Genomic DNA, 14508 nt, shown 5'->3' with positions numbered 1-14508 from the left:
AGGATAACCTGCAGCAATGTGACCAGAAAGTTCTGCCTCAAGCACAGGCTGTTTTGGGGTGTCTTCCTTCTGCTTCCAAGTTAAAAAAAAAAAAAAAAGGAAAAAATACAACAGAAAACTTTTAAACTCTTGCCATGACACCAAACTTTTTCCCTCTTTCCATCTGTTATGATTTTTTTTTAAATCTCCCATGCAAATGGTCCTCCAGCCTCCCCTGAATGAATCAGAAACCTCACTAATTAAAGGATACAGCCTAAATAAAAAGAGAACATACTTTGGGTCTACATTATGAACACTTCAAGTCATTTTCCACCAAAGATGTACATATGTTTACTCAAATAACCCATGATATTCATGAGTAGACTTTTAAAACACAGAGGCAAAAGCATTATTCCTGAAAGGATTGCTTTGTAATGTAGGATCTATGATAAGGTCCAAAGGAAGATTTTCTGGACATGTTCCATTGCTTCATGTTCAGGAAACCATTTTGTATGACACAAAGGATTAGGAAAAATAAGCTGCATGACATTTATTTTGTAATTTTAACATTAATATCTGTAGAAACATTTTATTGTCAGTACAAAAGTTAACAGATTTTAATACTTATTTTACCCAATTAAAAATTATTAAAAAAAAAAAAAAACCAAAACCAAAACAAACACACCACCACATTAAACAGTGAAATTTGCATTCATATTCCATGGCCATATCAAAGTGAATGTTCTGAAAGTAAAAATACAAGATTCTGTAAAAAAGATGCAAACAACAGTGATATTCTAGCAGAGGCCAGTGCTACACCTACTGTTATGGAATGGTTCAGAAGGAAATACTGGAGTCAGCATGAATTAATCCCCTAAAAAGATGCTGATATTCCTATGGCAAGCTGTCATTATAAACAACTTCTCTCTTTTTAACTTAAGTTACAATAGAGGGATAAAGGCAAAAGATCCAGGCCAAAAGGTCTGGAACCTATTATGCAACAGAGGCAAGAGAATTGTGGATAATTTGATGCATGTGCAACTCAGGGTAGAAGCTCAGCTCCTTTTAGAGCAGTCTGTTCTGCTGTGGTTATAGATCAATTCATGTCTCTCCTTACTTTAAGAACCTTCTTCAAAATGTCCTTTATTTTCTTTCTTTTTTTTTTTTGGGAGTGGAACGACTCTGCATTTGGACCTTAAAGGAAAAAGACTTTCTTGTTAAAGGATTTGGTTGTGATAAGAATAATCATCTGACACTGCAGTTTTCAACCACAAATAAATCAAAAGTTTAATTTCCCCAAATTAGTTATATACTGTAAATATTTCTTTTCTTAAAGATCTGAAAACTAGTAAAGTCTGAGCAATATATCTACTAGTCCTCTGTGCTGCCTGCATAGAAATGCCATTTAAATTACAAAAACACAACAACCCTATAAACGATTAACTGTTTTGTACATTACCAATTAGTTAATAAATTAATGATATACCATTTTCCCTGAAAGCAAAGTATTTTCCACCTTTGGATGGTGAAAATTAAGAAATTCTGTGTAAGAACAGCATTTAGCAAATAGCTGTTAAAAAAGAGACTAATTTGCTAGGTGGATTGGGACATCCATTTTTTAAATCAATACAAAAAATAATTCATTGTAAATATATATAATATATATTTATACATATTTTTGAATATATTTACATACATCCAGCACCTATATACTGCATTTGTGCTCTGTAAGTGTGTGCCAACATATATTTTCTCCAAATATTACAAAATAAACAAGAAAGGCAGACCCAGAGTTTGCCTCAAGTCCAACTGGTCCATTGTACAAACAAAGTCTGTTGCAGCTCACAGGAAGCCAGAAAATTGATAGCAATGGGTATCTCGACACAGCTCATAAACATTCTTCTTTCTTGGGAACATCTGAAAGCTGCAAGTGATGAGAATCTTTATGTAAGTTCCGACCGCTTTCCTCCAAATTATTTTTTTTTTTCCTTTTTTCTTCTCTCTCTCTTTTTTTTTTTTTTTTTCCGCATTTCCTATGTACAAGCAGAAACGTGAAGGTCCTGGAGGAAAGCTTTAGCTTTGCACACGGTAGGTAGCTTTGATGTTCTCGCCTCTTTGCTCCTCCTTTCATGTTTTCACGCTCCCGTTCATGTGCTGGTACTTGGGGAGACAAGGCTCGTAAGGCATCGGGTCGGGCGAGAACACCGAGTCGTCCCCCGAGGAACACGAGCTCCTCGTGTCGGGGTAGCTGGGGGAATACTGTTCCAGGGGCCCACTGAGGTCCAGATACTCCTGTGGCAAGAGGAATAAAAGCAAGTTTTTAGCCAGCGAACAGAGCTGACAATAAAATGTCACCACTGCGCGGGTTTTGGGAGGGAGCGGTTTGGGAATGACGCTCGCTCGCTGCGAATCAGCTGCCTTCAAAACTGCCTCGTTGCCTAAATACCTCATAAAACAAGGAGCTCGGCTAGGGGAAGAAAAAACAAGCCAATAACACGGTATTTTCTGAAGTCCAACATCACCAGCATTAGCTGTGTCAGTGGGAATAAACATGGCAACCACATCAAAAGAGGGCTTTTCACTCGCAATGATAAAAACGAAATTTCATCCTAAATAGAACCATTTTTCTTTAGCACATGGTAGTGATTTGGAGAGGGAAAGACTCTTCCAACTCTGTATGCCTTTGGTCACTTTGAATCTCTGTTTTATATTCTGTGATATTAAATTTGTGTTTCAACATGCAGTGGCATACGTGCAAAAAAGATCTGAAGGAAAAACAAAATCAAATTCACACGATTTGGGTTTTTGACACCACATATTTGTGTCTTGTGTGTCCCAGAGTAGCCATGACCAAAGTAGTCATTAAAAAAGGAAATATCATCTGCTGAATCCAAGTTTTGGGTTAAGGCTCTTTTGCTCGAAACAACAGTTTTGGCAAGAGAATAAAGTTATTTTTCCCCTTGAAATGTTCCTTCTCTTTCAACTTCTAAAGGCAGCTGCATTCATTTAAATGCAATCTCTTCATTTGCTAAACCACAAGTCATGATCATACTGACGAGTCGAGTCTTCCACCTCAGTCAGTATTTTATGCTGCTGTGCTTAGGTTTGGGGTAATTTAGTCCTTTGGCTAACATTCCTTTTTTTAAGTCAGAGGTTCAGTCATTACCATCTTAGAGTTTAAAAATGGTCACCATTTTAAAAGGAGGGTGTGGTATGTTTTAAAATGCTGGAAAATTTAATAGGGACCAAAAGGAGGGAGTTTGGATCTATTGATTACTGACTATGTGGCTGCCCAGGCTCTTGAAAAATCCACGAGGGCAATCCTGTTACATACTTGTGGATTAGAAAATCAGCCCTATGTGAGCAGAAATAATCAGACATTTTCTAAATAGATAGAAGAAGAAAGGATCCCAGTCTTTGAAGAGCCAGGGCTTTCCCAGGGGCTATCAGACATGGCTCATCATATCAGAAGACTTGATGTAACTCAGATATGAATTCAGTATTGAAGACAGGATCCTTATCCAGTGCCAATAGCCAGAGTCACACCAAGGGACACAAGAACCAGCACCAGGTTGGTTTCTGGTGCTGACAAAGCACCACAGCCACCAGGCTGACTCCTGGTGACTTCTGCTCACGTGGGTCACAGAAACATGGGAATGAGACCCTTTTGGGGAAAAAACCCCAGCAATAAAACACATTAAAAACCCAACAAGCAAAGATTCAACATGGAAAAGAATGAGGTGTTACTATTTAAGCAGAAATCATTACTTGCACAAAAGCAGAAGAAATTATTGGCTGCCCCAGCAAAATGAGTTGTTGGGCAAACCAGACTGAGCCAGGGCTATTCTGGGGGGCAAGGGAGAGTGGGGAGAGGATAAGCAGTGAGCCTGGAGGACCTGCACTTCAGGAAGACCATGCAGATTGCACAGAACCAGAGATCTGCAAAGCTGTGGAGGAAAGTGGGACACTTTGGAGCTCTCAGGAGACACCGAGATGACGACAAGCGCTCGGGAACATGAAACGCGCTGCGAAGACAAGTGGAACGATTTGCTTTCTATGTCCAGGGTAAATAGAACAAAAGCAATATCTGATGTTGAAAGATTAGAGATTAGGAAAACAAAGCAACAGGCTGTCCAGAGGCGATGCCGAAATACAGCGGTGGAGATCTGTGAGGACAAGTTACATAAACATCTGTCAGGAATGACAAACGTATAGTGGGCCCTGCCATAGGCCCATCAGATGGACTGGATGTGTTCCTAAGCTTTTTCCAGACGTTTTTTCCTATGATTCTAGTCTAAAGTAATTTACATAACCCTAAAGGCCTTTTCAGGTTAACTTTGAGATCATTCCAGGTCTGTGAGCAGTACGGGGTTGGGAAGGCTCGACGGTTAAACGCACGCAAGAAAGAAAGCAATATCCTTTCCCAGTCTTGGAATTGCAGCCCAGAACCTCCCTCTTGAATTTGCAAACACGAATCCAGTCCAAGCCACCCAGCACTCTACAGTGGCAGCCAGCCCACCTCCAACTGGTCTTGTGAAATCATGTATCAATTAGGCAGGAAAAGATGCAGGGAGTAATGGATGAGGTGAAAATGGTAACAGGACACAGGGCTACATCCATGGCTCCAGAGAGAGAGCATATTCCTTCATATCTCACCCTGAAGGTGCCACTTTTTAGAGAAAGCCTTAAAAACAGAACCCAGATAAATTCACAGCTGCTACTGAAGCCAAAGAATCTTTTTCAACCAGATCTGGGCAAATGATCATAAAAAATGCCACCTCTTTATTCAGGTTCTCCTGTCATCTCCATTGTGAAAAGGCTTTCCCAAAGCTGCTCCACAATCCATTTTTCATTTCTCAAACAATTCAAAAAAATTAGAACATAATAATGTTGAGGAGCCACATAGAGTGATTCAAATCTTCTTTTCTACAAAAGAGCAATAACAAATACCAAAATCTTGTTTTGAAATGGTCAAATCCAGTTGTTGCAACTTTCCGGTGTAACTGCTTTGTTCTTTTTTTGCTCCCATTAAGCATTTCATTTCTCAGAAATAATAGGAGTTTGCAGAATATTTCTGGGACACCAAGTATTGTCTCTCAAAAGAAATTTCCACCAAAAGAATCAACATTTCCATCACTTGTGACTTTCCTCAAAGGTGCACGTGGTTCAGCGATAAGAGGACTGATTCCTGTGTGAATACCCTAATCAGTGTGTTCCTTGCTAAAACTAATAATATCTCAGACCTCTGAAAGAAAGCTCTTCAAACAAAGCCTGCCTGCGTTCACACAGCCCAACCTGCAGCAGTGCTAGGCAGGACCTTTGGATAATTGGATGGCTGTTTGCACATCCCCCGTGGGTCCTCATTCCCTCCACAGAGAGCTGTTGCAGTGAACCTAATTCACTCTCAGACACATCATCTGAAATCTGCCATTGACGGTTTCTCCTCTCCTGACCTACATAGCAAGGCTGGGAATCAAACTGAGCCAGCAAATGAGAGCCACCAGGAACTCCACACCCCTCCCTGACGTGCAATTCCTGCTGAAACACAAACACTGCCCCTCAACCTGCCACGTGCCTGTCCCTCAACACCAAAACCATCCAGAGATGCAGTGAGAAACAAACAAAAACTCCTCAAAGATGTGCTTCTTTTGAGTTACATAATCCCAGGCATAATGGCAGGAGAGCCAGGATTTCATAGGATACATAGCTTAGCTGCGTGTAACCTCAGAGGACAATGACAAACAGAATAAGGAGTGAACCTGAGCAGGATTTCATAATTGAATAAATTCCATCTGTCCCCTGAACCATTTTTCCTGATCAGCAGCTTGTGGGGGGGAGACACTTTACCTACCTCATTAGTTGTGAGAGTGAGGATCCGATCCAAGTCCTCCACCAACTGTTTGAAAGTGGGTCTGTGAGAAGGCACAGCATGCCAGCAATCTCTCATCATCATATAGCTGGAAGAAACACACATTTGCCTGGCTTAATTAAAATCACACATCCTCCTCACAAACCTTTCCATGCACAGTCAGGGCTGCCCTTCACAAGGAAAGCAGTGAGCACACACAGCTCTGCTCAATGGAACACTGAAAATCCCCAAACCTGGACAACACCCCCTGTCTCAGAGGGGCTTCCTACTCCTGTCTCTCCCTTGCTCAGTGTCTAAATTACCTTTTTGTGGGCCCAATTCTGTGGCCCAGCAACTTCAAAGGCATTAAATTACAATATTTTTAACATGTCAGGAATTGCAGTCTTTGTGAAGAAATTAAAATGCAAAAAAAAATTTAAATATAGTTAAGGTCTGTATTGGAATACCTGAAATCACACTCCCCACACCACCAGGAGATAATGCTGTGCTACAACAGGACTTCCCAGATGTATTTTGTTATGCATAAAAGCAGCCTGATGTACCTCACCTTTGATTAGTGGTATGTGCAACATTTATGAATTTCCACGTTGGTAACATTAAAATCAAACAAATATGGGCGTAAAAACACTGACAGAGACTGGCTTGCAGATGATTTCTTCTTTCTGCAATAGGATCACAGCAGGGTGTGCAAAGAAGCATCCTGTGCCAAACATTCCCTGAAACCCTTCCCATACCTTTCCCTTACACATCTATACCCTCACAAACATCCTGAATTTTAGAGTCAAGCAGTTCTGAAAGTGTTTGATTCTTCTGGAGGGGGCACTAAACACATGAACTCAGCACAGCTGTGCCCCTCAGCCCTGGCACAGCAAAATCAATGTCCTTACAGCTCGTTGGTGCAGTTGGCAGGTTTGTCCATCCGGTGCCCCTCTTTAAGCAGCTTAAAAAGTTCCTCCACTGGGATTCCTGGGTAGGGTGACCCTCCTAAGGTGAAGATCTCCCACATTAACACACCAAATGACCAACTGCAAATCAAAGAGAAACCTGCATTAATAGACCTGCCTGGAAACAGAGAATCCCATCCCTCCTAGAGGTGTTTAAACCAGGTCTGCCTGCCCAGAGCAGGACAGGGATCTGGGAAGTGCATCAGAGGGAAGGACAGCATTTAGGATGGGGACTGACCCCAGCATGTTCCCAAATCCCCTCCTCTCCTCTGTCTGGTGTGCTCTGAGCACTGCCCAGCACTGCATCTTCACAGCTTAATGACTTACAGAGCCCTCCCAGCCCAGCTGGGGTGCAATTATGTGGCAGGATATTTTGGAAAAAGCAGACTGCTCAAAACAAAAATATTTTGCGTCACCCTGCCTTTCTTTTATTTTTTTTTTTCTCTCTTTTGTTGCTAACTTCTGCTAGGAAATGAAGTGGGATAATTTTTAAGCCAGCTTTCCTGCCTCATCCTGCCTGGCTGGCAAGCTGGGGCTCTGTGGCAGGCAGCTCTGCCAGGTGAGCACCAGCACAGAGCCTGCACTGGCTCCCCAGCTCCTCTGCAGCTCCCCCAGCTCTGTATTTTAGTAAACTGTTTGCACAAACTTACAATAATATTATCTTTAGCCATCTTCAAAGCCACCATGGGGCCAAGAGTCTCCAAGGCCCAGCACTGAAATCCTCGTGTTCCCTGGCTGCTGAGGAGCTCAGGCTGACTCTCAGTCCCCAGCCAGTGAAGTGGTTTAATCCAACTTCACTTAAATATTTTGCCAAGATGTTATTTTAAAACACAGTTTGATCCACCCTTAACCTGTGTATATAGTTTCCTTTGTAAATGATGTGGAGATTGCAGGAAACGCCTCAGCAAATGATTTTCTTAAGGAGAGAGAAGCTTGGAAACTGCTCCAGGTTAAAGAAAGAAGAGATACTTCTTATTTTCTCCATCCTGCCTTTTTCCTTTTTAACCCTGCACTAACTTGCATAACCTTTTGCTCCTCTGCTGGTAAGCATCCAGCCCTTTACAGTTCATAGCTTTTCTTGGAGAAATAAAAAACAGAATCTTCATCTGTATTGCATAAGAAATAAATGTCTACTTCAAGCACATAGAACTGTAATAGGAAGCAGAATAAACCCTGAGCAGTTGCATCAGCCAGTGGCTCTGTGCACACTTTAAAAGAGTTTTGAACTGTCAGAGTCCAATGATTTCCTATTACATGTGAAGTACTGCTGGGAAGCAACTCCACTTCTGAAAATCAGAGAAAACTTTTCCAGCGTACCCAGCCTACGTTTTACTGCACCGAATCTCAGCACAGATTTTTATAAGAAGTTTTCAGGAACTTTCTCCTTTTTTTTTTTTTTTTTTTTTTTTGTCGTTCTTTTCTCTCTCTCCTTTTATTTTTTTAAACCTGAAGGAAGTCCAGAGCATGTCAAAAGGCAAGCAAATTAGATAGACTCTTTGTAGCTGCACATCCGTAAATAAGTTCAAGGGGGGAAACTTCCGCAGTGACAGAAGGAGGTTAGCATTTTCCACCTTTCATGTGCTTTGAAGCTGGGCAGATTAGTAACAGAGCACTGGTTAGCAGTCTACCATAAAATCCTCACTTTCTAAGGGCAAGTCCTGTTCCATCTATTAATATGTGAAACAGAATGAAAAGTCTTAAAGGACAACAGCAAAATATACATGAAATATCCCAAATTTTAACAAAGCAAAACAAGCCTCCCTTCCCATGCCCAAAACCCGAGTGAAATCAGGCCACTTACACATCACTTTGATGTGTGTAAACTCTGTCAAACAGAGCTTCTGGAGCCATCCACTTTACTGGAAGCCGTCCCTGTGAGTTTGGAGAGGAAGAGGAATTAAATGGCAGCAATTGGCAGGATGATTTCTCTAAGAGCTGTCTGCTAAAGCAACCAGCACATGATTTACCTTGAGCATTTTCAGTGAGAGAACACTAAGATGGGCTAAAGTACAGAGACTGTTATAAAAATGGATACAAGCATTGAACATAAAATTAAAAGCAATTAAGAGTTCCCAACGATTTCCCAGAGTGCTTGCTAGGAGAATGGTAGGATAAGTAGATCAAAATCAATAGTATCATTCTGCAATGGCTCTTTAAAGATAAAAACCCCCACAATTATTAAACTTCTGAAAAACAAGCCTGCCTGCAAAAATAAATTGATTACTAAATCCAAGACTTTTGTTTTCCTGTCCCAAAGCTCACAGTCAGAGCTGCCTGTTGCTTTGCACTGAGCCTGAAATGAAGAAGGTTCAATCCCCTCTAATGCTGCTGTACATGGTGGTTCTGGCTTTTGGAAGTAGGCAGATGTTAAATTAAAATGCCACTAATCACTTAGTGATTTTCATAAATAAGCCACTTAACATGATTGTTAATACGAAGCCATATTTATACAAATAAAATCTGTGGAACTCAATGAGTTCTGCAGAGCTCCCATCACATCCCAAGTGCAGCTCAGCAGGACCTTAAGAGATCCCCTGAGGAGGTGTCAGGAGCTCAAACCAGGTATCACTGCTACATCCCAAATGTTTTATCTTCCTGATTTGGTACAGGCTAAGCAGCAAAACAGTGAAAGTGTGGGGAGTAAAATAAACTTTATCTCTAGCCCCACTTTGAGATCACCATCACAATCTGCAACAAGCTAAGTACAGGCACAGGCTGAAGGCTGAATGTGACATCACCACAAGTAAACAGGATTTTTATTGTGGTTGTTGCTGGCATTGTTTGTATTGCAAGATCCTAGGCTGGGGGCTAAACCAGCTGGGATCAGCAGGAATATTTCCAATTATTACGACTGACTGGAGTCAGGGACACAATAAAAAAAAAAAGTTATTGTATTTCAGCATTTCTAATCCTCCAATATGCAGCCTCTTTGCTTATCTTTTTAACCAACTGTCCCTGTAAGAGGAGACAGAAATGCTCATGTCCTTGATCCCTGCTTTTTTGTCTGGGATGAAAAGTGAGTCTGCTGTACAAGGAGCCCATTAACTTTACAACCATAGTTCTGAAATGAATCACTGAAAGAAACACTTGTTTCCAGAGATTAGAAAACCATCCACTTACATTAGTAGTCTTTTTATAATAATCTATATTGTTGATGTCTCTGGCTAAACCAAAGTCTGCTATTTTCATGACATTGTTTTCCGTTACCAAAACATTTCTTGCCGCCAAGTCTCGATGGATGCACTGGAAACAAAAAAGAAGAAAAAAACAGCCCACTGAAATAAACTGCAGCAAAAGTGGAAGAACTTCAACACCACAACTAAATCTCCTTTATAGATTTTAACCTAAATGACCAGGTGGGAAATCCACACATTCACTACAAGCCTGTGAAAGATGATTTTTCTTAATTATTGCAATCCATACCCTCAGCTGCTGTTTCCATGGCCCTAAGAAGTGTCTTAGAAAGTCCTGATCCTGCTTAAATCTTATATTTTTGCTAAGGTTAAAAGCTGTGTGGCGACCCAGGTTGTGCCAAGCATTTGGTGATGCACTCTCCTTTACATGTGCCCAGGTACAGGTATAGCAGTTTCATCAGAAATAATGTTAATGAACAGTTTTATTGTGTGGCTTCTCTTAAATTATATTGTCTCACCAGAGATAAAAGCTGGCATCCAGTCTGAATCAGCGCAACTGTTTTAAATAGTAAAGATATTAATATAATTGTGAGCAGGATGTCTAGGGTGTGTTTAATTATTTCGACCACAAGATTATAAAAACGCAATTATGAAAAGGAAAATTAAAAAAAAAAAAAAAAAAAAAACAAACAATCAGGGTTTGACTGTTTGTTTTTAAGACAATTCTGTACTGAAACTAAACCTATTATATCCTGAGAGATGTTCCCTTCATGTCAGCATCATCCTGGCACTGAGGGGACTCTCTGATTGCTCTGGGTATTATTCCTGTGTTCAAGTAGCTTTATTAGGGTTGATACTAAGTGGCAGTGAGGGCATGGTAAGAAACACTGCACTTTGAATCCCAGCAGGATATTTTATTTATTTTCAACTTTAATATATTTTTCCCCTCCTCAGTTTTGGATAACTTTTGACACTGTATGTTTAATTTCAGTATGTGCATAGACACACTACAAAAAGCAATATAACAACCAGCATTTTTTCTTGCCCTTTTCTTGCCCCAGCAAACTGCTGAGATCTCTCATCCCACATGGGTAAAATGAAGTCTCTGCTCCTCACTGGGTTAGCCATGGGGAACTGCCAGGAAAAACCTGCTCCAGCAATGCCTTCAGGAGCACAGGACCAGCCAAGAGTGCACGATTTCAGCATCCCATCAGTCCTCTAACTCTGCATCAGCAATGCTGTGGTGGCAGAAACAACATGAGCCAAGCTTCCCACTTTTAAAATCATCCATCCAACCTTGGAAATGGGATACTGGTTCTAAGTACAACTGCCTGTAAGGCAAAAACTTCTTGTGAGGCAATGGGTAGGTGAACAAACATCACCTTCACCATTTTCTTTATTGAAGTCTCAGTGAGCCCCTTTATTGGGCTGAAATAACAAGAACCCTGCCCTTCTCACAGTGCAGGCATGATGGCCATACCATGAGAAGAGCAGCTCTCTTATTATTCCAGCTCAGAAAATGGATCCCTAAGGGGAGAGGAAGGGGTGAAATACAAACAGAAGTGGTGGGATACCTGGAGCACAGGAATGCACAGCTCTGCTCTGTGCTGCCCCTGCTCTCCCTCTGCCTTGGGCAATGCCTCTCCATCTGCCCAGCACAGCACAGCACCAACCAAGTGCTTTTGCAAACAGAAAAGGCTGCACTGGCTCTTGGGAGTGCCCTACAGCAGCACTTGAGAGCTCCTCAGGAGGACACTTGCTCTCAAGAATGGCTGATGAAAAGATTTATGTTTTCCTTTCATATCAGCTCTGCTTTCTTGGGCCTGGCTCACTGCCAGGCAGGAGCTGCAATAATTTCCAAGAGAGATATCCTGAGGTGTGTCACCTAATCAATACCCCTGCTTTACTGCATTAGAAGAGCTGTGCCTTGCTGTCACGCACATCACCCTGCTGAGCGAAGATTTACTGTTTCAAAACAAAAAGAATAAAAGCAAAATTAAACCTGGATTCCCTCTCTTCCCCAACCTCTACAAGGGCAGAAAAAACAATAACAAAATCATGACTCCACACAACAGGAATGGAGGGTTACACTCAGCCCTGGTCTTTGGTTAAAAACAGCTCCATACTTGGGAGTGGACATGACTGGAAATCTGGATAAATCCCGCTAACCACCCCACACCCTGCAGGAAGTACTTATCATTGCTATCTGCTGCTCTGGTTTAGCCTTTGGGTCCAAACATCACCCTGGGTATCCAGGATGGCTCGTCCACTAAGCCACAGCATGTTTACAGAGTTAGTTATAGGGGGCTATTTAAGGTTTTATAACTATGATTTAATCAAAATGCTGGTTAAAAAGAAATGCTTGAAGACAAGCTTTAGAAATAAGTATCTGGGGACAGGGATAAATAAATTCTTTCAACCAGCTCACTTTCCTGAAACACCAGTTTACAGTAAAGTGTATAATTCAAGTGACTAATACCCTTCACTTATTTTTGCCTCTTCTGCCCACTCTTTTTGCCCTGCTGACTTGGATCTTCTCAGGCCTGCCTGTTGTTATTCTGTACAGCCACCGAAATAATCTGTTTTACACCACAATGTGAAAGGATTTGGTTGGTTTGACTGGAAAGAGGAGGCAAACAGAGGCTGCTGCTCATGGGTGGAGTGATGTGAGTTGTGTAACCAAGTGACCACCTGTGCTCCTACATTCAAACTGCAGATACATGCACAGTATTTACTTTAAATGATCCACTCCGGGCCTCATTTCAGCAATACTGCTAAACAAAGATGAAAAACCTTTTAAGTTCATGAATTTTCCCACTGATCTGCAGGGCTGTGGGTTACACAACCTCCTTGAGGCAGCTCCTCCTCCCCAGCAAACTCCTGAACGCGAATAAGACAAGGAGAAAATCAAACTGAGATAAAAGCTCTGTGTTCGCTGATTTTCCACCTACTTTTTGGGAAGCCAGGTACTCCATGCCTCGTGCCAGCTGGTAGGTGCAGGACACCAGGTCCTTGAATGTCATCTGCTCCTCGGGCACCCTGTTGATGTCGAAGGAGTACTCCATGCCGGGCGGGCGGCGCGCTCGCAGGTACTCCCGCAGGTTCCCCTTGGAGGCATATTCCACTATCACATACAAAGGACCTTGGCAAGAAAAGAACCGTGGCAAAAGCAGGGTCAGGTACCAGGGTAAAGTGGTTTTTATGTAAAAAAAGCTTTTAGTGCACTATGATTACTTAAATGAATCAATGAAATGGGAAAATGGCGAGCACCGCCTTAAAAAATAGGAAAAAAGGTTTGGATATGGGGAAGTGATTGCTCAAAGCTCCACAGCAGGAGTGGCAGAGCCACAATTAATGCCTTAAAGTCCCTAAACCCTGCCCCAGTGCCTGTTCCTTTCAGACCTCGCCATGTACGGAAAAACAAATATTTTCAATCACAAAATAACCTGAGATCTCTAACAAAGGGAAAGCGCGTCTTAATTTTTTTTAATTCCCAGAGCATTATGCCATTCTGCATCACTTTATGTAGAGTAATTAGCTTTTCCAGGAGTGAAAGTACTCATTTCAAATTTGTGGGGTGCAAGTTCTCCTAAAGAAGGGCTAACAATTCAGAACAGCAGACTTGGGTAAAGGCCCCGCAAAAGGTCATTTGTTCCTTACAGCAAGGGATTAGAGAGTTTTCATATGATACAGGACCCTTTCTCATATTAAGGCTGCAACTATAATGAGAAACAGAAGTTAAAATATTGCTGTTAAGCTAAAGAAATACCTAAAAATCCTATCACGGCATGACTGCTTCCTTAAAACCTCTTGAAAAATTATGATTAATGAGACTTTCACAGACCTGTTGGAAAGTCCTGGTTTACTTTTTTTTTTCTCTACTCACCATCCTGGGTACAGGCTCCAAGAAGATTGATGATATTTTTATGCTTCCCAATCATTTTCATCATCTCCATCTCCGACACCAGGTCAGACAGGTCTTTTTCCGTGGCATCATCTGCAGAAGACACAGGTTCAGTTCATAAATTTTAGTGTGCCAGCCTCAGCTTCAGTAAGGCTCATCAGCTGGTGTAAAATATGTGTGGCTCAAAATGCAAAATATGGGATTTATTTTCCAGTTTACACTGCACATCATATATTATGGCCAAAAAATAATCTCAGCCTCTTTGGTGGACTCTTAAGTGTTATTATGTAAAGTGGCAGCACAGCAAGATCAGAGATAAAAAAGCACAGCAAGACCAGACATAAAAAAGCTGTCCTTAGCTATCAATCCCCCAATAACACTGCCTTTCCTGAAAACTACCCTTACAATTAAATTCAAAATAAATTGGTACCAACCACCTGGACTGAATGGGCTCAGATCTACACAAGGATAGCCTGTGACATGAAATAAACTGAAAGCAGAGAGACCCACACGATGCTAATACATCTCCTGGCTCCCAAATAGTCAGTGCTCAAGATAAACAGGCTGTCAAGGGTGCAGATTTACACCCCAGACTGCTGAAGGCTGAGGTCAGCTATGTGCTCTTTGACCCACCCCGCAACGATGACAGAGTTCAGATGCCACAGAAGAAAATTCTCT

General features: G+C 41.5%; 1 protein-coding gene across 10 annotated transcripts in view; it reads right to left on the bottom strand.

The window, feature by feature from the left end:
• Positions 1-504: 504 nt before the first annotated feature.
• FGFR2 (fibroblast growth factor receptor 2) overlaps positions 505-14508 on the bottom strand; it is an 81158-nt gene continuing 67154 nt past the window's right edge. For all 10 annotated transcript variants that reach the window (XM_059477641.1, XM_059477644.1, XM_059477646.1 and 7 more), the window contains 7 exons: positions 13813-13923; positions 12878-13068; positions 9913-10035; positions 8594-8664; positions 6736-6873; positions 5831-5936; positions 505-2271 (listed from right to left, as the gene is read on the bottom strand). In XM_059477641.1, the coding sequence (XP_059333624.1) occupies positions 2107-2271; positions 5831-5936; positions 6736-6873; positions 8594-8664; positions 9913-10035; positions 12878-13068; positions 13813-13923 (905 nt within the window). In that variant the 3' untranslated portion in view covers positions 505-2106. The remainder of the gene's footprint in view (positions 2272-5830; positions 5937-6735; positions 6874-8593; positions 8665-9912; positions 10036-12877; positions 13069-13812; positions 13924-14508) is intronic.

This window comes from Ammospiza nelsoni, chromosome 8 (genome assembly GCF_027579445.1).
Source record: "Ammospiza nelsoni isolate bAmmNel1 chromosome 8, bAmmNel1.pri, whole genome shotgun sequence".
Taxonomy (NCBI): domain Eukaryota; kingdom Metazoa; phylum Chordata; class Aves; order Passeriformes; family Passerellidae; genus Ammospiza; species Ammospiza nelsoni.
The sequence above is the reverse complement of the archived record's forward strand: the minus strand, read 5'-3'. Positions and strand labels throughout refer to the sequence as shown.